The 22,394-nt window shown below is 38.3% G+C and overlaps 1 protein-coding gene across 4 annotated transcripts in view; it reads left to right on the forward strand.

Moving 5' to 3' along the window:
- Positions 1-22,183, forward strand: part of LTA4H (leukotriene A4 hydrolase) — a gene marked incomplete at both ends in the record, with an annotated part of 37,751 nt that extends 15,568 nt beyond the window's left edge. For 2 of the 4 annotated variants that reach the window (XM_080706140.1, XM_080706142.1), the window contains 12 exons: positions 1,667-1,807; positions 2,454-2,477; positions 3,190-3,260; positions 3,724-3,835; positions 4,382-4,526; positions 7,454-7,557; positions 8,534-8,604; positions 12,358-12,412; positions 16,198-16,293; positions 18,466-18,548; positions 19,202-19,306; positions 22,066-22,183. In XM_080706140.1, the coding sequence (XP_080562266.1) occupies positions 1,667-1,807; positions 2,454-2,477; positions 3,190-3,260; positions 3,724-3,835; positions 4,382-4,526; positions 7,454-7,557; positions 8,534-8,604; positions 12,358-12,412; positions 16,198-16,293; positions 18,466-18,548; positions 19,202-19,306; positions 22,066-22,183 (1,125 nt within the window). Of the gene's footprint in view, positions 1-1,666; positions 1,808-2,453; positions 2,478-3,189; positions 3,261-3,723; positions 3,836-4,381; positions 4,527-7,453; positions 7,558-8,533; positions 8,605-12,357; positions 12,413-16,197; positions 16,294-18,465; positions 18,549-19,201; positions 19,307-22,065 lie in introns of those variants that run through there. The other 2 variants (XM_080706141.1, XM_080706143.1) reach the window with 2 other exon arrangements.
- Between the last annotated feature and the right edge of the window lie 211 nt (positions 22,184-22,394).

Genomic DNA, 22,394 nt, shown 5'->3' on the forward strand with positions numbered 1-22,394 from the left:
GATTGGTTATCTGTGGAGACTCATTATTTATGTTAGTCTTTTACCTATCTCTAAGTTGTATTGTTTGCCTTTATTGTTGTTAATTTTTAGGATTTCTAGTTGGAATATTAATATACCTTCAGATATAGCATTTGGAAATATTTTATCCAATTCTATTAGTAACTTTTAACTCTGTTTACATTGTCTTTGGATATACAATATTTTCTTTTATTTTTTAGGGAGTTTGTATATTCTTCTGTTGCCTGTGCCATTGAAATCATATCCAAGAAATCACTGCCAATTTCAATGTTGTGAGGTTTTATGACCCAGATTTTCTCCTAAAAGTTTATAGTCTTAAGATTTATATTTAGGTCTTTTATCTATTTTGAGTTAATACTTGTATATGGGATTAGGTAAAGGTCCAATTTTATTCTTTTCCATGTAATTATTATTTTTCAACAATATTTAGTTAAAAGATTATTATTTCCACCACCAAATGTTCGTGGAAACCTTGTCAAAAATAACTTGACAATATAGGGAAGAATTTAGCTCTAGGCTTGTATTTAACTCCAATGGTCTATATATCTGCCTTTAGAACAGTACTACACTGTTTCAATTATTGTAGCTTTATATGGTTTGAAATCAGAAAATATATATCTGCTAGCTTTGTTCTTTTTCAAGATCGTTTTGGGTATCTAGAATTCATATTCCATATTAGGATAGATTTTTTTTCTGAAAAATAAATATATAAATATATGATAGTTTCACCTAAAAAAACAGAAAAAAAATATGCTCTAGTAAGAAAGAAAGCAAAAAGAAATATTGAAATGCTATCTTTAAATCATCAAACACTTGGTATCAGACAAATGAAACTGTTTTGTGAGATTATCATTTTTAATTTTGGATAAATTGCTATAATACTAGATGTCAACCACTAAGCCAAGCATGGGAAGGAGGGATGGGGAGAGAATGGGGGGGGGGAGGATCGGGTGGGGGCTGACTGGGCGATGTGTGCATGTATGTCTACAAAAGTTTGTATCCCACTATGATGTATGAATACAGTGCACCAATAAAATAAAATTAAAAAAAAAATAAAGAATAAAAAATTGTGCTGGGGGTGGAGCTCAGAGGTAGAATACTCCTGAGTTCAATCCCCAGTACCACAAAATAAATAAACAGATAACAAATAAATTTGAGTGTGACCTGATAGCTTTAAGTAATATGGCAAAAGCATCATGTATTTCTTATATGAATTTGAAGTTGCTATATTTTTAGCATACTTATTTAAAATAAGCATCATTCTAGCCGGGTGTGGTGGTGCACTTGTAATGCCTGTACTTGGGAGGCTGAGACAGGAGGATCACACAGATTCGAAGCCAGCCTCAGCTACTTAGTAAGGCTCTCAGCAACTTAGTGCGACCCTGTTTCCAAATAAAGTATAAAAAATAGGAGAGTATTGCCCAGAGGTAGAAAAGCCCCTGGGTTCTACTCTCAGTACCACCAAAAAAAAAAAGCATCGTTCTAAATTATGAATATAACATGGTTAACCTGGACACTCATTGTTGGATGGGGGGAGGGGAGAGGGTACCAAGCACAGTCTGAATGTATGCCATACATTCATAGAACTTTTAAGAAATTGCTCTGGCAGTAATTAAAGCATGCAAATACATGTGCATTTATTTTTCAGACTGAAACTATGCTTAAAATTGCAGAAGACCTGGGAGGACCCTATGTGTGGGGGCAGTATGACCTATTGGTCTTGCCCCCGTCCTTCCCTTACGGCGGCATGGAAAACCCTTGCCTTACTTTTGTAACTCCTACTCTGCTGGTAAGGATAAATATTCCTTCATTTGAAATTGAGATCTCAACAATAAGCCCAGATAGGAAGACACTTACAGTCCTACTTAATATTTTAAAAAATGTTTTCTTTGTTTATATAACTCTTGTTTCTTCCTTTTTCAAAAGAAAATGATTTGAGCATTTGAGGAAAGAAAATATTATGTCTCTGGTATTGGGGGTACTATATAACAACAATCCATTGATGAATTATGTATCCCCACAAATAAGGCTGTACACCATTTATACATGACATATAGGTGCTGGTAAAACAAAGAAACAAAATTCAGCATGCCATCCTTGTATTGGCAAGTAGGCCCAGAGTACATTGTTATCTATGTGTCTTATAAACTCTTGTGAATCCTTCCTAGAACCAAGCATGTAATGCATTAGCAGAACATATAGAACACTGTAAACAATTAGAGACCACTATTTCCTAGTATTGAGGAAAAGAAAAAGGGTGCTATTTTTCAATCTTAGCTCTTTTGAACTCTTTAAAGTGCCGTGCCATAGTAGAAATTACAGTGGACTATCAATGCAAGCACTAGATGTGAAAGTTGGCAGTCTTTTAGAAGTTTCCTGTAATTTTTTAATTTGATTACTGAAATAGTAAGATATTTTCCTTCTCTTTCTCTTAGGCAGGTGACAAGTCACTCTCCAATGTAAGTTAAAACTTCTTATTACAGTTTTATCCTCAAGAAGTATTAAGTAACTGACTTGAAAATATGCATCGTATTGTAATGTTTTAAGATGTGGTTATAAAAGATAAGTTGGGGATTCTCCTCCAAAGACATTATTGTGTTAAGGATTAGATCTAAAGACCTAAGAAAAATTTATGGCTTGATTTCTTCAAATGCTTACGGAATATTTTTAATGGAGTCATGTGTCCATTAACATATTTTTTATTTTTTTCTAATTATCTTAACTATGCCTTGATTTTTTTGGGGCTCTGGTTAAAAAAATTATGTTTTTAAATTTTGTTTCTTTTTTTTTTTGCTGAACTGAGTAATTCCATCAGTATATTTTTATTTTCATTCTATTGATTTATTTTGCAAGTCTAGGGATTGAACCTAGGCTATTCTACCTCAGCTACACCCCGGCACTATTTTTTATTCTTTCTTTTGAAACAGGGTCTCACTAAGTTGCAGAGGGCCTCACTAAGTAGCTGAGGCTGGCTGCAAACCTGCAATCGCCCTATCTCAGCCTCCCAAGTACTGTGATTCCAAGCATGTGCCACCACACCCGGCAGCTTGAGTATATTTTTAAGAGAATTGAGTAACGGGGAGTGGAAAGAACAAGAAAGAGTGCTTAACAATAGCTTGTCTTAGGTTAAGATAATCAGTTTTTCTACTAAGCACTCAGTATTCCCTTTAGGTTATTGCACATGAAATATCTCATAGTTGGACAGGAAATCTAGTGACCAACAAAACTTGGGACCACTTTTGGTAAGATTTTAAAAAATTATTTCTTTGCTTTTGTTACTAATTCTGGCCTCCTACCACTCTGAATTGTTTTCTGTGTATTTCTTTGCTATCATCATCCTTGGTAGATAGGGGTTTTTTGTTTTTTTTAATCCTGTAACATTTGTCCTGTGCTCAGCTATATGCATGTTTTCACTTTATACTTCTTGCTTAGTTCTTGACATAGTCACATTTTGACACACGGATGTGTAAACCCAGAAGCATGGCCTAATTTTCCTGCTGCCCTCTGCTGGGCTGGACTCTTTGCTATGCTCACTGCCTGGGAACCCATACACGGTGGGCTTAAAGGATAGTGGCCATGCTTTGCTCATGCTTCCCAACTGCTATCTTACATAGGAAACCAAAAAAAAGTATCTTGTTGATTAAAATGCCTTTCCCTCTCAGCTGTGACAGCATTTTTATTTAAAAAACTTTTTTTTTTTTTCAGGTTAAACGAAGGACATACTGTGTATTTGGAACGCCACATTTGTGGACAATTGTTTGGTGAAAAATTCAGACATTTTCATGCTCTGGGTGGATGGGGAGAACTACAGAATTCGGTAAATAAATTGAGCTATTAAAAGCATTCAAAGTTGTATAGTTGCTAAAATGTGGAATTTATATTTACTAATTAGCAACAAGAAAGTCATTTTCACAGGTGTGGAAACAAAACAGATGCTGTTAAAATATTCCAGCGATGTGTGTCACTGTTGAGTAGTATTGGTGACCTGACTGGATTCGGGAGCTATGAGGCCTCATTGAGTCTTTGCTATTAATACAGCCGGCTATGTGCTTGAACTTTATTTAGTATATTAAGTTCTCTCTCCTGAAAGCTGATTTACTGACCAGACATTGAATCATATTTCTAGTGTTTGGTAAGAATAAAGCCTATTATTGGGCAGAAAACATCAGCGCTATGTACGAGGCCATTTTTTAAATTAGCACCTCACAAGTTTTGACAGCATACTGCAGTATTTCCAGTTGAGAAGTTTAAGTTTGGGATTTCCCCAAAGTGAAGCAGCCAATTGAAGTATTACTTTCTCACCAGCGTGCTTGCATGTTAATACCTGTTCTTGTACATGAATGTTCATCTTTTTGTCCTGCAGATAAAAACTTTTGGGGAGACACATCCATTCACCAAACTTGTGGTGGACCTGACAGATGTAGACCCTGATGTTGCCTACTCCTCAGTCCCCTACGAGAAGGGCTTCGCTTTACTCTTTTACCTTGAACAGCTTCTTGGAGGGCCAGGTAAGTAATTGACTTTTTTTTTTTTTTCTTCTTCATGACAATGTATAAAGAATACGGAAGAATTGCAAGCCATTGTTTTGCTTCACTTTATATTCCCACTTTATTCTGCTAGAGAAATCTGTATTGTTTTCTGATGTTGTTTCTACCCTTAAAACTTTGCTTCTTAATTTAAATTTTTTTCATCAGTATTTTAAGGACTAGGATAATAGTTGGTATTTACTGAAAAAATGTCTATGGTATAGAAGTTTATGAGCGTAACAAGTGAGATTCCCTCCACCTTTCTCATTCCCCATTACCAATTTGTGTGGGCTCCAGATTACTTTCTCAGTGTGAATGAATAAACAGATGAATAAATGTGTATAGTTACGTGATTTAAAAAATGGACCCTGCAGCAGTGGCCTTTTACTCCTGTGTCCTCTTTCCACAGTGCAGTTACTGGCAATCCATCACATAACAACGAACACAAGTTTCTCTTTCCTTCTTCACGGTTTCATGGAGAGAAGATTAATTCTTACTTTAGATCTTAGTGGCCTCAACATGATTTTTTTCTTTCTTTATTAAGTTGAGACCTTTTACCTTTTCACTTAAAGGAAGCATTTTATTTGCTTTATTTTGGCATATCTGAATTACCAGCATCAGGGCTTCTGTGCTTTGGGGCTATTAATAGATAAAGCAAGAGTTCCTTCAATACAAGCACTGCAGTAGCTTAACCGTCCATCTGATACCCATTGTGGCTTCTAAGGTAGTTTTAAGAGAGAGGGATACCGAGTTCACATAGCTTTCATTACAATATATTGTCATATTGTTCTATTTTGTATTAAGCATTTTTAGCCTCTTGCTGAATCTAGTTTATGAATGATATTTTATCATAGGTATGTATGTTTAAGAAAACACAGTATGCCGGGCGTGGTGGCGCACGCTTGTAATCCCCGCGCTTCGGAGGCTGAGATAGGAGGATCGCACAGGTTCGAAGCCAGCCTCAGCTACTTAGTGAGGCTCTCAGAACATAGTGAGACCCTGTTTCCAAATAAAGTATAAAAAATAGGGCTGGGAGTATAACCTGGAGGTAGAAAGCCCCTGGGTTCCACCCCCAGTACCGCAAAAAAAAAAAAAAAAAAAAAAAAAAGAAAAGAAAAGAAAACACAGTATATATAGGGTTTGGTACTATCCATAATTTTAGGCATCCACTTGAGTCTTAAAATATATCCCCCATGAATTGGAGGATATTACTCTATTATACATTTGCTCCAAATCTGGTTGTTTTTTTTTTTTTTTTTTTTTTTTTTTTTTTTTTTTTTGGTGGTACTGGGGTTCCTGGAAGCCCTTCTATCTCCGGGCTACACTCCCAGACCTATTTTTACATTTTTATTTGGAGACAGGGTCTCCTAAGCCAGCGCACGCGGCTAGCTTCGAACCTGCGCGATCCTCCTGTCTCTGCCTCCCAAGCGCGGGGATTACAAGCGTGCACCACCACGCCCGGCTCCAAATCTGTTTTTTTTTTTAACCCAATATTTCACATTCTATTTTTTCTGGTTTTTTTTTAGTCTTTTTATTTTTGAAACAGTCTCACTGAGTTGCAAAGGGCCTCACTGCGTAGCTGAGAGTATCCGGGAACTGCGATACTCCTGTTTCAGCCTCCCCAAATGCTGGGATTACAGCGCCACCATGCCCGGCTATATCAGACTTTTTAATGACATCATAATAATTATTAGATGTGGTGAGTATGTGACCTTCCCCTCCTGATGGCAAGTGAGGCGTCATTTTTTGTTGATTAGCTTTGAAGGCCCTCCCTGGTCCCTGAACCCATTCTGCCTGTCTGATCCAATTTTCCTCCCCTCAAATCCTACCAGGGGTGTTGCTCTTAGAACCTGTGTTAAATGCCGGGCGTGGTGGCGCACGCTTGTAATCCCTGTACTTGGGAGGAGGTGGAGACAGGAGGATGGCGCAGGTTTGAAGCCAGCTGCGCTGGCTTAAGAGACCCTGTTTCCAAAAATAAAATAGGTCTGGGAGTGTAGCCCAGAGGTAGAAGGGCTCCAGGAACCCCCGTACCACCAAAAATTTAAAAATAAATAAATAAATAAAAAGATATATTTTTGCCATTATTCATCACTGAAAGGGAAAGAGAACACATTCATACTTGCTCAGAGCGATAGGAAGAGAAATCTCCATTGGTGATCCTTTGTAGCTCTGTCTTTCTCCAAGAGTGTATTTCACTTCTTGTCCATTGATCACCACTTTCTCGATTGTAAGATCTTTTGTATCCAAAACCTAAATGAAAATAATGTTTTTAAATAATAAGAAAATAGTTTTATACATCAGAAAAATAGTACTAGATATAAGTTAACTAAAATGATTATAAAACTGTTGCTTATAGAAAGTAAAATACAGAGTGAAATAAAAAACTAGACTAAGGTTTGTCCCTCAAGAATCCAAGCTTCCTAAAAACAAAAAAAGAAATAACATTTAAAAATAAGAACCTAAGCTGCCTGGAAATTTCAGGGTTCTAAGATTTGCATATGTATTATGAGGTAATTCTGAGATAGTCACATAAATTTGGGGGTCTAAATAAAAGTAAAAAAAAAAAGAACCTTTGTTATATATTTCTATTCTGTGTCTTTAGTGTATAATTAGGATTACTCTGCCCCCCCTCCGCCAAATTGCATCCACTCTTTAAGGCCCAGCATAAATCAAGCTTCCTTTTTTGAACATTTTTTCACTTTTACCACCCTCATTGGCCTCCTGTTCTCTGTTCTCTGTGGTTAATAGTTCAATGCTAAGCACACACAAAAATAGTCAAATAATTTTCTTGGGGAGTTCCCTCTTCTCTGTGGTTAATAATACAATGCTAAGCACAAAAAAGTCAAATAATGACTTCTTTATGTATTGACTGTTTTTTTTCCCCTTGTTTTTAAATTTTTTACTCTTAGAGGTTTTCCTAGGATTCCTAAAGGCTTATGTTGAGAAATTTTCCTACAAGAGCATAACTACTGATGACTGGAAGAACTTCCTGTATTCCCACTTTAAAGACAAGGTTGGAGTTAAAAGCTTATTTTGCACACTCAATATATATATTTGTATTCACTATTTGTTAGGCTAACTCAATGGTATTGGTCAAGGATTTGCTTTTTGACTCAATCTTGAGGGTTTTTTTCTTATTAATAATGTGATCTCAACATCATGAACTAATGTGTCAATTATTCATATTCAGAGATCCTTAGTCGTATGGTTTAGAATTTTACTTTGTATGTGTACTTAATTCTCTTAATTATTTAACAGAACATTACTAATGAATATAAATTTCTTTTAGAAGAGATTTAGATGAAATCTGTGTACATATATATCAAACATCACATTGTACTATTAAATATACACAGTGATCTGTCAGTTAAAAATAATACTAGTCAGGATGGGTGTGATGGTACACTCCTATAATTGCAGACAGGAGGATCACAGGTTCAAGGCCAGCCTCAGCAAATTAGTGAGACCTTTTTTTCCAAAAAAATAATAAAAATAAATAAATTAAAAATAAATAAATAAATAAAAAGGGTTGGGGATATAGTTCGGAGGTAGTATGCCCCTGGTTTCAATCTTCAACTCCCCCCTCCAAGGAAAATTAACAATGCTAATTAAGAAAAGAGAGAGACTTAGAAATTATCCTGAGCGGGGCTTGGTGGCGCACGCTTGTAATCCCAGTACATGAGAGGCCGAGTGAGGATCATCTCAGGTTTGAAGCCAGCTGCAGCAACTTAATGAGGCTCTCAGCAACTTAGTGAGACCCTGTTTACAAATAAAAAATAAAATAGGTCTGGCAATATAGCCCAGAGGTTGAAGGTCCCTGGCTTTCTTCCCCAGGACCACACCAAAAAAAATTTAAAGAAAAGAAAAGAAATTATTTTGACATGGCAGAATAGACACAATTATAAATTTTCAGGACTTACAAGTTTGTTTTAGCCTCTCCTTCCCCAAAAGGTCATGCTGTAAAAAATGAGTATGCTCACTGTTCCTAGGTTGATATTCTCAATCAAGTGGATTGGAATGCCTGGCTCTACTCTCCTGGTCTGCCTCCTGTAAAGCCCAAGTAAGTACTTACTCGAGCAGCCTCTTCTCCTTCACTAAATTTTAGGGCTCCTTAAAGTATTTGAAAGGGCCAAGCATGGTGGCACACGCTTGTAATCCCAGCATTCAGGAGGCAGAGACTGGAGGATCAGCTGCTGGGTGAGGCCCCTTGCACCTCAGTGAGACCCTGTTTCAAAAAATATAAAGACTAAAAAAATAGGATTGGGGGTGTAGCTCAGAGGTGGAATGCCCCTGGGTTCCATCCCTAGTACCGCAAAAAAAAAAAAAAAAAAAAAAAAAAAAATATATATATATATATATATATATATATATATAACTATAGATATATATTTTAAAGGATTTTATGCCTTCCTTAAGCTGTTACTAGTTAATGATGAGAGCAGAGTTCTTAGGTGTTTAGATCTTAACCCTGAGGCCAAAAGATTAATCACCATGATTCATAAACATAAATTAGTTCATGTCATTGCAAGTAATTATTGAGTGACTCCTTTCTGTGTCAGTGAAGGTAAGAGGTTTACAGAAGAGTAAGCTATTGTCCCTTCCTTAAACCTTTTTCACTAAGAAAAATAACATCTTATAAGAATTAATCTTTACAATAGCGTTACAAGTTATTATCCTCATTCCCAGGGATCCGGTGCACAAATTAGGTTTAGCCAGCTTGCCAAAACGTGCCCAAGCTTCCTTGGCTAGTAAGTCATAAGAGTTGCAGTTCAAACCTTGGCCGTCTCGCTTGCTTTAATGTACTGACTTTTAAAGTGAACACTCTCCTTGAGTCAGGCACCGGAACCCTGATTGTCCATGAGTCATGTGAGAATTTTGACTTCTCATGATCCAGCTCCTTTTCATTTTCCTTTGAATCACAGAAACTGCTTACCAGCTACTCATCTGCTAAACAGCCTGGTGTAACTGCTGTACAGGGGAGTGGCAGGGAATAAGGTAGAAGAAGGATATCATGGTCATCTTTGTTTGCAAAGTCCCTTGCATGGCCAGGCCGAGAAGAGTTTGGTTAGGAAGATATTAGGAGTTTGGACCTGAAAGAGAGCTGGTCATTCACTGGGAAGGCCTGGGTGTCACAGACTGGTGGGAAACAGGTACTCAAAAGCTGGGAGGGTCGATTCAACAGAATTGTTTCAGATTTTGTTTTAGAAACAGGCAGGTGGCATAAATTGTCAATAAACTCTTTAATGTCTAAGAAAAACACACTGAAATAATACTTTATATTTTTCTAGTATTTCCTCGCTAAAGTGCCATCATAACTGGGTGTAGTGGCACATGCCTGTAATCCCAGGACTTGGGATGGTGAGGATCTCAAGATTCAGGGCCCGCCTCAGGATCTTGCAAGACCCTCAACAACTTAGCAAGATCCTATTTCAAATAAAAAGTACCATCAAATACATGATCCCATTAACTCTTACAGTAGCCTCATCAGAAATAGTAGGGGCCTGAAGTAAGGCAGAGGAAGTAGGAAAAGAAAGGAGTAACTGAGTTTTAGGGGTAGCATCTATTGGCAACCAGTTGACCATGGTGAATTTCTTTGAAATTCTTCAAAGAATAATTTAAGAGTGACCCAGCAGAGATGTTGTGGTTAAGGATTCAGTTTAGTCCAGGTCACTTTTATGAGTGGCAAGACACTGTGATGATGAGCGACAGATAAGGAACACAGGAGGTAGCAGTAATTATAATACAATGGGAGTGTTTTTTTTTAATATATCTAATAAGTGCGACAAGTGAGAACAGTATTAATTAAAATAGATATAATTTGGACATCAGCCCAGAGGCAGCTTACAAAGAGGACTACAAGCAAAGTTTAAAACCTTAGTAAATCTCCACTTGAGAGCTAGGAGAGAAGAAAGATAGCAAAATTGACTAAAGATCAAAAGACACAGAGATTAGCTCGTTCAGGAGCTGGTGGCAGGAAGTCATTTAAAAGTGACAGAATGGTCACAGTGTAGTGTGTTGTACAGTTACGAGGGATGAAGGAGATGGAAAAACATAGAATTTAAAGTTAGGGGTCTTTTCTAAGACTCTAATTTCAGTGGCCTGAGAAGGGCCAGATAGTTGCAGAAAGTTGAGTGAATAAACCCTTGGCCATTGATTGGAAGCTAAGGAAATCTGGGTTTTCCCAGTCTCACTGCTGCTAAGGGATCATTTGGGGCTCTTGATTCATTCTAGACCTCTTGAGGTTGCTTCCAAGCCAGCCATACCAAAGTGCTGGAGAAACCTCAAAGTCCTTCCTGAACCCTAGGGGTCCTGTAGAGATTGTTTCTAAGCCATAGAAAATACTTTGCAAATCTATTGCAGCACAGAACGTGGGCTTCCAAGTCCTGTTTATTGCTGCTTCACATTTTTCTCTAGACTATGAAAGTCTTTTTCTACCAAACTATAAAAACCATGAGAACAAAGTTCGTGACTCTAATTTTGTGGATTACTTTTTGTAGGACTTTCAATCCTTTTTATTTTTCTTCTTTCTTTTGGTGTGTGCGTGTTTTGCTAGGGATTGAGCCCAGGTACATTCTACCTCTGAGCTACACCCCAGCCCTATTTTGTTTTTTTTATTTTGAAACAGGGCCTCACTAAGTTGTGGAGGGCCTTGCTAAGTTGCTGAAGCTGGCCAGGAACCCATGATCCCCCTGTCTCAGCCTCCCAAGTACTGGGATTACAGGTATGTGCCTCCATGCCAAGCTAGATTAGTTCTTTTATTATACTGAGAGGAGGTTTCAGAACACTTAAGAGATCCACCAGCCAAAAGATTTCCACTATTCTATTGTTTAAGAAATCATTGCTGAGTAATAGTCTCATCAAAGGTGACTTGTTGCCGAAGAAGTCGAGGACCTCTGGAGACCTCTCTCCTACTTGTTCTTGAAAGCACACATGGTGGCTTGCCTGCATCCACAGCCTGTCTACTTCATGAAGAAAAACTGGTGCCTCAGAGCCCCTCTTTTCTCTCCCCTAGGAAACAATCAGGGAGCCCAATCCAAACTCTCTTTAATTCAGGTTCAATACCTTCTAATTAAAACTTAATTTTACTTAGGTCCTAAGTTGCAGGTGCCTCGCTGTTATCCAGTATAGATGTTTCACAGCAAGCGAGCTGGATTTGCAGACAGAGAGGGATGTTTCACAAGAATTTCATGTATATGTTCTTTTTTGTGGTTGAAAATGTAATTTATTTTCTAAGGTGAAAATATATACACATTGGTATAATTTTCTTAATAATCACAGTGTGTTAATTCCACTTTATTCTGAAAGTAAAGTCATCACAGGAAGATTTGGGACACTCAAAAGGGTCTAGCATCCAGCACAGTGCCTATTACTTAGCAGGCACTTGCACATTTATTGGATGATGAGAAAGTTGGAACAACAGAGAATAAAATTCTAGAGCGTAGGACTTGGTGTTCCTCTTGTTGTTTTGATTGCCTAGAACCATTCCAGCCCGACAGCAAGCACTAAGCTTGCTCAGCTGATTACAGCTTCCTTATCAAGCACTACGTGAGCAGGTGACAGTCTTGTGCTGAGACGCTTTCAGAAAGATTGGTCAGGAGTTTCATTCATGTCATATCCACTTGGATTGGTGAGTTCTTAAATGAGGCCAGTCATACTTAGGTCAAAGATGTACTCTTTCTATCGCTTTAGATTCCTCGTCTTCATTTAAAAGAAACTGAGATTTAAGCGTGTGATTTATAGCTTTAAAACTGCCTTTATGCAAAAGAACATGCATGTTTATTATATTTCATCTTTAATTTTTTTATCTTTACAGTTATGATATGACTCTGACAAATGCTTGTATTGCCTTAAGCCAAAGATGGATTACTGTAAGTAGTAATAGATGGGGTTTTTTTTGACTCTTTTTTTTAATTGCACAAATGTGTCTCTACTCATAGAGGATGAGTTTTAAATCATGAGCAGGTGCATTCAAAAGAGCTATTTGAAAGTTCATTTTGCCCAAAGTGATACTATCTCTACCCTTAATGTATGAAATTAAGTTTCATAGTAAAAAAGAATATTGTCCTCATAAATCATTTAAAAGATACTTCTTACAATATAGCATTTATGCATACTGAGTAATCTAAAATGATCTCGCATGACTGTCAATGTCATCTGCCAGAAATGGGAAGAATTCTAGGACTTTTGCTCATTGTTAACTTTGTTCATTTCTTCAAAACTTCTTCAAGTACAGACTAAAACACAGCCCTTCGGGAAACCAGAGCAGAGATGTGCCTTCGATAATTCTTTAATGGAAAAATAAGAGAAAATTGAGCAGTAGTAGTATTTCAGTTATTTGCAACATATTTTGATGTGAAATTTGCTTCAAAAGTTTATTCAACCGATATTTCTTGGTGCTCCCCTGTGTACAAAGTGCTGAGCAAGGCGCAGAGATACACTTGCTTTTGGAGTATCCGTAGTCCAATTAAAGAAATTAACTGACTGTAATTTATAGTAAATAACAGTGAATAATGAGCAGCACACGAAGGATAATGAGGAATCAAAAAGAGTTGAACAAGGCACCTTCCCTGGGGCTGGGACCTGGGATTGGCAAAGCCAGTTAGGGGACAGGACCTCCAGCTGTTCTGAATATGATTTGAGCATAGCTAGGTGCAAGAAGACATACTGGGTGAGCCGGGTAGTGTTTCACCAAAGGTTTTCATTAAAAGCTGCAACACGGTGTAGTACTATTTACAGAATTTCCTCTGTCACTCCCCTTTCATCAGTTCGCCTGTTGTTTGATACGATCTCGTATGACGGACACATTTGGAAGCACATAGAGCTGCCTGAGTGCAGGAAGGCATGTGGGGGTGGGGTGAGGGGACCAGTGGTCCCAGGTGCCCCCCCCCCCCGGACAAATCTGTGCTCTGGACATTAGTCATTTAGTCATTTTAATTTATGGAGGGAATAGGGAGTACTGGATAATCTGTTCTTAGAATAGCCCATTTAAGATTGTTTTTGCTGTATTTGTTAACTTTTCTGCATATCCCACCAGACTATGAGCTTCTTGAGAGTAGAAATTGTTTTTATTCCTCTCCATATCTCCAGGGTCATCACATTTATTCATTGTTGGATGAGTACATGAATTAGTAGAGGGAAAACAAAATTGGGAAGATAAATAAGCTTGTCAGGCTAAGGATTAAAACATAATCTCTAGGAAAGGTTTTTAAATTGCAAATGAATGATGAGAGATGGGTGTTATAACCATTAACCTAGGAGCATGGTAGATGGGCTCGGCTAAGGTGGCTAAGTTAGAACTAGTAAGTAAACCAGTTAGAATAGTAGCCATAGTAGTGCAGATAAGATTTGAGGGCTTTTGAATTAGGATAATGCAGGAGGAAATATTAAGTTGAAGCTGGGCGTGGTGGCATACACTTGTAATCCCATTGACTTGGGAGGTGGCGACAGGGGGATTGCAGATTGGCAGCTAGCCTAGTAACTCAGTGAAACCCTCTGCAGTTTAGTGAGACTCAGTTTCAAAATTAAAAAAAAAAAGGGGGGGGCTGAGGATGTAGCTCAAAAGTAGAAAGCCCCTAGGTTCAATCCCTAGTACCAATAAAATAAAAATTATGAGAGGTGTGTGTTACAACCATTGATCTAGGAGTATGGTAGACAGGCTCGGCTACGGTGGCTAAGTTAGAGCTAGTAAATAGAAAGGTGCAATGATTTTCATCCAGAGAGAAATCTGGTAGCGCATCTTACCCCAGATAATACCTTGTTCTCCTACCTCCATCTGGAACACAGTTTTTTGTTCCACAAGTCCTGGAGATAAAGATAATAGATGTTTGTGGGAGGCAGCGTTTCTTTCATAACATGAGTCTGTTAGAACTCTTTTTTAATTTGAAAAATATATTCCAGCTTGCCTGGTAGTAGATAAAACTGCTACTGATTTCTGCTCAGATCTTCTTGGGCTGGGCAGCTACAGTGGGTCACTTTAGAGAGTTCAGCGTCCGTGGGAGTGGGCAGCACTGGGAATAGAGTGAGGACAAAGTAGTCACCGGCACACTCTAATCGTGTACTTGCTCAAATAAATGCAAAAGAGTGTGTACTCTAAAAACATACTGAGACAGAAGAGAAACTATAAAAAAAAAATGTCCATGTACCCACCACGAGCACAAGAAAGCAAGCCTTTGACCAGGACCTTCGCAGCATCCCCCAACAGCCCATCCCTCCCCCACCTGGCTGACCCCCCACGTAACCATTGTGCTCAGCGACGGTTTCTCAGTCCCTTGCATTATTTTGTGTTTTTACCAATATAAATTTATCCTTAATTAATGCATAATTTAGATTTGCATGTTTCTGAGCAGAGGATGAGACGGAATTATCAATTCTGTTATTAAGGTGAGGTTCTAAATGGGAAGGAAGTTCACATAGGAGAATTCTGAAAGGTGGAGGGATGTGCAAGGTAAACAATTCTTTAAAAGGACATGTGTAGCTGGGCGTGGTGGTACACACCTATAATCCAGTACTTGGGAGGCTGAGGCAGGAAGATCACAGGTTCAAAACTAGCCTCAGCAACTTAGTGAGACTCTGTTTCAAGATGAAAAGGGCTGCAGGTATAGCCCAGAGGTAGAACACTCCAGGGTTCAATCCCCAGTACCAAAACAACAACAATAAAGGATCTCTTATGTGTGCACTAAATGTTCTGGAAGGATATTCAAGAACTATTAGTACTGGTTAATAAGGAGTAAACTTAGAAACAGGGTCAAAAGTGAAGAAATTTCTCATTCTGTCCCATTTGATTTTTACATTTGCATATATTTTTAAAGTTGAAAAAAACCCTGCAGTTCAAAATGATTTAAAATGAGTCTAAGATTTTAAAGTACTTATTTTTTATAAGTTTTACTTAATATTCCTTAATTGTATTCTCAAAACTTTTGGCAGTGAATCCTAATTTTGAAAGTGTAGGCCAGCCTTTTTCTTAGATGATTTTCAAGATGAAGTAGGGAAAATAAAATATATGGGGATAGAGGGGAACATCAGTTTGTGACCTGATATTCATTAATATCATGGTAAGAAGAATATGCAATTTGATGTGTGTGTGTGTGTGTGTGTGTGTGTGTGTGTGTGTGTGTGTGTGTGTGTTGCTGGATATTAAACCCAGGGGCATTCTACCTCCAAGCTACACTCCCAGCCCTATATTTTATTCTTTATTTTTGGTTGTGGAGGGCCTCACTAAGTAGCTGATGCTGGCCACAACCCTGGATTCTCCTGTCTCAGCCTCCCAAATGCTGGCATTACGAATATGTGCCACCATGCCTGGCTTGCAATTTGATCTTTTACCCACATATTTTAAATGGCCTATAAATTAGCTTACATGCTTTTTGTAATGTTTGCTTTGGAAATCTCCATATTTCAAATGGCATAAAAGATTTCAAAAAAGAATAGCTATTCTTTCATTCTTACAATTAATAGTCTACTTTTTCTCAATAATACAGATTCTAGAAATCATCTTTTTAAGTCATACTAACTTAATTTCGGGGTTATATAATCCTGACTTGTTTTGTATGATGTATTTCTGTGTTTTTCTTAATTTTGACTTTTGTGTCAGACAAACTAATAGTTATTACTAAATTTTACACGAATACAAATAACCAGATACTGTTTATATTAGGCCAAAGAAGAAGATTTAAGTTCATTCAATGCCACAGACTTGAAAGATCTCTCTTCTCATCAGTTGAATGAGTTTTTAGCACAGATGCTCCAGAGAGTAAGTACCTGCTCGAATCATTTGAAATTAAGATGGGCACAAAGGCACAGCACATATGTTATACTCAAGTTGGGAATTCATTGGAAAATAGCTTGCACAATTCATTCTTTTATTTTTAGAACAGCATGTATTAAATGCCAACTATATTTAATATTGTGCTGAATATAAAAATTATGTAGGGTAGAATATGCCTTGCTCTCAAAAAACTTACAATCTAGTAGGAAGGGGAACAGATGCCAAATTTAGCAGTAAAAGGAAATATGTAGCTGGGCGTGGTGATGCATGCCCATCATCCCAGTACTTGGGAGACTGAGGAAGGAAAATAGAAGGTTTGAGGCCAGTCTCAGCAATGTAGTGAGACTCTCGGCAACCTAGCAAGACCCTGTTTCAAAACAAAAAATAAAAAGGGCCTAGGGTGTAGCTTGGAGGTAGAAGTCCAATCCCCAGTACTACAGTGAATAAAAGGAATTATATTGTAGTTATTATCTGGGGAAAAAAAACTTAATTAGTGACGAAGGCCTCTTTTCTAATTGGAGTCATCAAGGAAGGATCTTTGGAGCAGTGAGTGAGCCTTGATTTGGTGTTAGCAGGGAGGAAGAAATTCAAATGGAAGGGCTCACCGAGAGGCGCGCGGTGCCAGTGTCGAGGGGTAAGCAGTAGACTGGAGTTAGTGAAGCTGCCCTAGAGAGGAGGGTAGGGTCAGAGGCCACGAGTCCTGAATGCCAAGCCAAGAAGTTTAGATTTTTATTCTGCCAGTCAGAAAGGATTTCTAGTCCTAACAGGAGAGCTCTTGATGGAAGGGTGACTGCTGTTGGGAGAGAGGGGTGAGCTGGTGAGGAAGGAGAGTCCAGCCAGATGAGAGATGCTGCAGCCTGGCATGGGCTCGTGACTCGCTGGATCTGGAGGTCACTAAGAAAGAGTCTGAATAGGTTTTAAGGTTTCAAGCCCAAGTGTTTAAAAGAATTCAGGACTGGGTCCTTAGGACTGGCTCTGAGGATCTTGAGGGGGCTAGAGAAGATTTGGATCAGAATTTTTATTGGGACTAACACAGAAATGAAGGTGAAGACCTTGAGGCAAAGGCAGCAGGGGCCCTGTCCATGTCAGAGTGAATCAGTTTTAGTACACGAATTTCTGTAGTACTGCAGTGGCTTAGGACGAGGAAGAGACAAAGCCTGACCGACGACCTGGGAATGTGTGACCAGCCCGGGAAAGCCAGGGAGCTGTGAAGGTGACCTGAACTGATTGACATGCCGGGGGGGCGGGGGGGCTTTTCTTGAATGTGTCCTTTGGGAGCCAATAGACTGACTAGTTTGGGCTCGGCCTGGCAGTTAGTGAGAGCAGAGCTGGTCAGTGGGTGTGAGGGAGATTGCCGTCAGGTAAGGGGGCCGTGGCTGGAGAGGAGTGTGACTGTCTACCTAGTGGTACCGCTGCCTGTCCTCTGCAGGCGCCTCAAACCCTCTGCCTGTTCTAGCTGAACTCTCCTCCTTTCTCTCCTTCACCCAAACTGTTCCCCGCAATGCAGGTTAACACGGCGCAGGAGGCGCATGAGCCCCTGACATTGCATATAGGTGTTTGTATGTACATGGTAAAAGTGTTTCCCCCACCTCGGGAAAGGATGCATTGTATCCATTAGATTCTCAAAGGGGTCTATATTATAAAAGTCTAAGAGCTGCCGCATGTGAGTCGCATGTGAGTAACAAGAAAATTTAGAAGTGATTTCAGAAGAAATAACAAAGATAAAGCCAGAGGCAATCAATAAGGGAAGAACTAAGTCATTTAATCTGGAGAATGGCATAAACTTAAGCTATATGAGGTAAAGGGAAGAACTTAAAAGACTCTGGAAGGTAATAGTTATACCAAAAAGTTCTTTTAATAGTTATACTGTTAAATACTATTCAGTAGTTACCTAGAAGGTAATAGTTATACTAAGAAGTACTTTTAAATACCTCACAAAGTAAATTATCCCTATGTTCCCAGTAAAACAGCTTTATCCAGAGTATGTTTGCACAAAATTTGCCTTAGTGTACATTTGTTTCTTTATTTTTTAATCTAACTTACTTCTATATTATAAAATATTTAGGATTTTAATCTGGCTAAGAATCTCTCTCCGGCGCCTTTCTTCCAAGGAATCCTGTTGAAATGATCTGTCATACTTGTTTATTTTGCTCTTAGGCACCTCTTCCATTGGGGCACATAAAGCGAATGCAAGAGGTGTACAACTTCAATGCCATTAACAATTCTGAAATACGATTCAGGTACATCATTTTAACTTGTCTCTGTGGAAGAAAGCAGAATAGCAACCCGAGGTGGAGGAGGGAGAGCAGAGCACGCGGCAGCCCTGGGTCTTGCGAAGTCCTTGCCAGATTTACTGCATCAAAGTCGTTAGACTAGCACCCGAGGGGTAGTGACAGTGTCTTCAAGATGATGATAATAAGCTTTTTGTTAGGCTGTGTTTTAAGCTTGCTTTAAATTTTTTTTTTTTAATTGAAGGGATTCAGTGGTAAATAGGCTTTCTTTCACAGCCAGCGAAATCAAGTCTGAAATAGAAATAGTTAGAAACTTTTGATTCTTATTATACTTAATCTTTCTTCATTCAGATTTGTAGTGTGAGGTTTAAACCAAAGTGCAGTTCCTTTAGAAATTATATCCTTAAGTTACATGAGCACCTCCATAATCTTCCTTTTAGAACATATGATCTTTTCCAAGAACCAACTCCACTTCCTTCTCTTCTCCAGTTGTTATATTTGTATTATATATGGGTTTGAGATTCTCAGAGGAAAGCTAGAAAGTGGTATAAAATATGACTATAATGGGATTATTCATCCTTACAGCAGTAAGATTCAGGTATACCTATTGCTTCTGGTTCCTGCCTTTTCATTTTCTCATCCTTTAAAAATCCTCCTTTCAGATGGTTACGGCTCTGCATTCAATCGAAGTGGGAGGAAGCAATTCCTTTGGCTCTAAAAATGGCAACTGAACAAGGAAGAATGAAGTTTACACGACCCTTATTCAAGTAAGGCCAAGCCACACGAGGCCTCGTATTATTCAAGGAATGGGAAGAAAAATCTTAACATTTTTAATTTTTAAAATACGGTGTAAAGTACCATCTATACAATAGATATTTTTAAATTTCTTGAAGTTTATTATTGATGTAATTTTGGAATAGGAATTCACACTTCTACTTTTTTAAAATTGGAGGCAATTTTTTTTTAGAAACATAATTTATAAATTACCTATTATTAATCAAATGAGGTTAGCCTCTGATAAAAAAGGAAATAAATTGAAGACAATCTTATATACACAGAAGGATTTTAAAAATAAATGTATTGGTGAGTAAGTATAGACAAAAAGAGTCCAAAACTAAATATAAGGAGATATGAGAAGATTAAGCAAAATCTTTGATTCAGATGTTGCTAAGAGGCAGAAGAGTAGGTTCCTTCACATAATAAAGGAATACTTGGTACAGGGGAAGGTTTGATGTTTTGCTTGCAAGATGTAATTTAAGAATATCAAGCTGGGTTATAATTTTAAGAATATCAAGCTGGGTGTGGTAGCACACATTGGGGATCCCAGCGCTTGGGAGGCTGAGACAGAGGATCGCATAGGTTCAAAGCTAGCCTCAGCTACTTAGTGAGGCTCTCAGTAAGTTAGTGAGACCCTTTTCCCAAATAAAATATAAAATAGTTCTGGGAGTATAGCCTGGAGGTAAAAAGCCTCTGGGTTCCACACCCCAGTACCAAAATACATACACACACACACACACACACACACACACACACACACATACACACATATACACACACACACACACACACACACACACACACACACACACATATATATATATATATATATATATATATCAATCAGCTGGGTACTATGACACATGCCTGTAATCCCCCAGTACTTTGGATGCTGAGATAGGAGGATTTGTAGGTTCAAGGCCAGTCTCAGTAACTTAGCAACACACTTTTTTAAATTTGAAAAAGAACTGCTGGGGGTATAGTTTGTAGGTAGAATGCCCCCTGGGTTCAATCTCCAGTCCAAAAAGAAGAAAAAAAAAAAACTCCATAAAACTCTTTGATAAATATTTGGTCCATACTCTGAAAACAAACATAAATAAAGCATTTCAATTTGTATTTTATTTGCTTTCTATGATTAAATTGAGTAAAACATAACTTTAAGTAGGTTTTAAAGAAGAATGTACCTTTTGTGGGGAAAATAAATATTTCTTATTTATAAATAGCTACATTTAAAGTGACTAACCTACAGTTTTGTTTGGTTGCTCTAATTTACCATTATTATTTCAGTATGGTTAGTATTGTTACACTCAATTTAATTGAAATCTTCAGTTTTGGGTTTTTTTTTTTTTTTGGTACAGGAGTTCCTGGAAACCCTCTACCTCCGGGCTACACTCCCAGACCTATTTTTATACTTTTTATTTATTTGGAAACAGGGTCTCTTAAGCCAGCATGGCTGGCTTCGAACCTGCGCGATCCTCCTGTCTTCACCTCCTAAGCATGGGGATTACAAGCGTGCGCCACCACGCCCGGTGCAGAATTTTAAAAAATATATTTAGTATTTTTATACTCAAAAAATATATATGCATATATTTATTTTATTTTTGCAGTATTTGGATTGGAACTCAGGGGCATTCCACCTCTGAGCTATTCCCCCAGCCCTATTTTTTATTCTTTATTTTGAAACAGTCTCACTGAGTTGCAAAGGGCCTCACTAAGTAACTGAGGCTGGCTGCCAACCACGATCCTCATGTCTCAGTCTCCCAAATGCTGGGATTACAAGCATGCACCACCATGCCTGGCTTTATACTCAAAATCTTAATGGAAAATAAACTTTAGAAAGCAATTTTTTTTTTTTAAGGACAAAAAGCCAGTCGTAGTGGCACATATTTGTAATCCCAGCATTTGGGAGGCTGAGACAGGAGGATCATGGTTCACAGCCATCCTCAGCTACTACTTAATGAGGCCCTTTGCAACTCAGTGAGACCCTGTTTCAAAATAAAGAATAAGCGGGGCGTGGTGGCATACACTTGTAATCCCCACACTTGGGAGGCTGAGACAGGAGGATCGTGCAGGTTCAAAGCCAGCCTCAGCTACTTAGTGAGGCTCTCAGCAACTTAGTGAGACCCTGTTTCCAAATAAAATAGAAAATGGGTCTGGGAGTATAGCCCGGAGGTAGAAAGCCTCTGGGTTCCATCCCAAGTACCACCAAAAAAAAAAAAAAAAAGAAGAAGAAGAAAAACAAAATAAAGAATAAAAAATAGGGCTGGGGGTTTGGCTCAGAGGCAGAATGCCCATGGGTTTTATCCTCAGTAGCAAAAAATTAATTAATTTAATTAATTTAATTAAAAAATAATGAAAGACAAAAGTTGTTGAGGTACACTCTACTTCCATGTACTTGGTAAAAAGCTACTGACCCTGCCACCCTGGCCCTTCCCTGTAACTCCCCAATATATCTGCTCTGCCAGTTTAAAGGTCCGTCTGCGATACAGGAATGGACCAAGGCTTCCTGGCTGGGGCGCATGCTCTCCTAGGTATTTAGCTATTAATGCTATTGCCATTTTTAGTTCATTCTCCAGTATTGACTTATATTCTTGTTCTCCCTTTCCCTTGCTCTCTGCCCTTCTTTCTCTCCCCTACCACCCTTTTCTCTTTCTGCTTCTGCTTCTGCTTCTCCTTCTGTTTCTTCCTCCTCCTCTTCCCCCTCTCCTCCTCTTCTTCTTTTCTTCTCCTTTTTTTTTTTTTTTGGCAGGGACCTCGCGGCCTTTGACAAATCCCATGACCTAGCCGTCAGTGCCTACCAACAGCACAGAGCGAGCATGCACCCTGTCACTGCGATGCTGGTGGGGAAGGATTTGAAAGTAGATTGAGGACCTGGCCGGTACTGATTGCAGAAATGTCTCTTTTTAAAATTGAATTTATGAAGAAATATAAAACATCAGCTTACATTGTAATTAAATGTGCTTTTTAAGTTTGGCTTTTTATTGTTCTGTCAGTGATTTTGCTAAATTTTGCTACTTTTTTCCCCCAGTAGTGGTATATTCTTTGTAAAATAAATTTTAGCAAACTTTAATCCTTTGA

Source organism: Muscardinus avellanarius (assembly GCF_963383645.1).
Source record: "Muscardinus avellanarius genome assembly, chromosome: 11".
Classification (NCBI taxonomy): Eukaryota; Metazoa; Chordata; class Mammalia; order Rodentia; family Gliridae; genus Muscardinus; species Muscardinus avellanarius.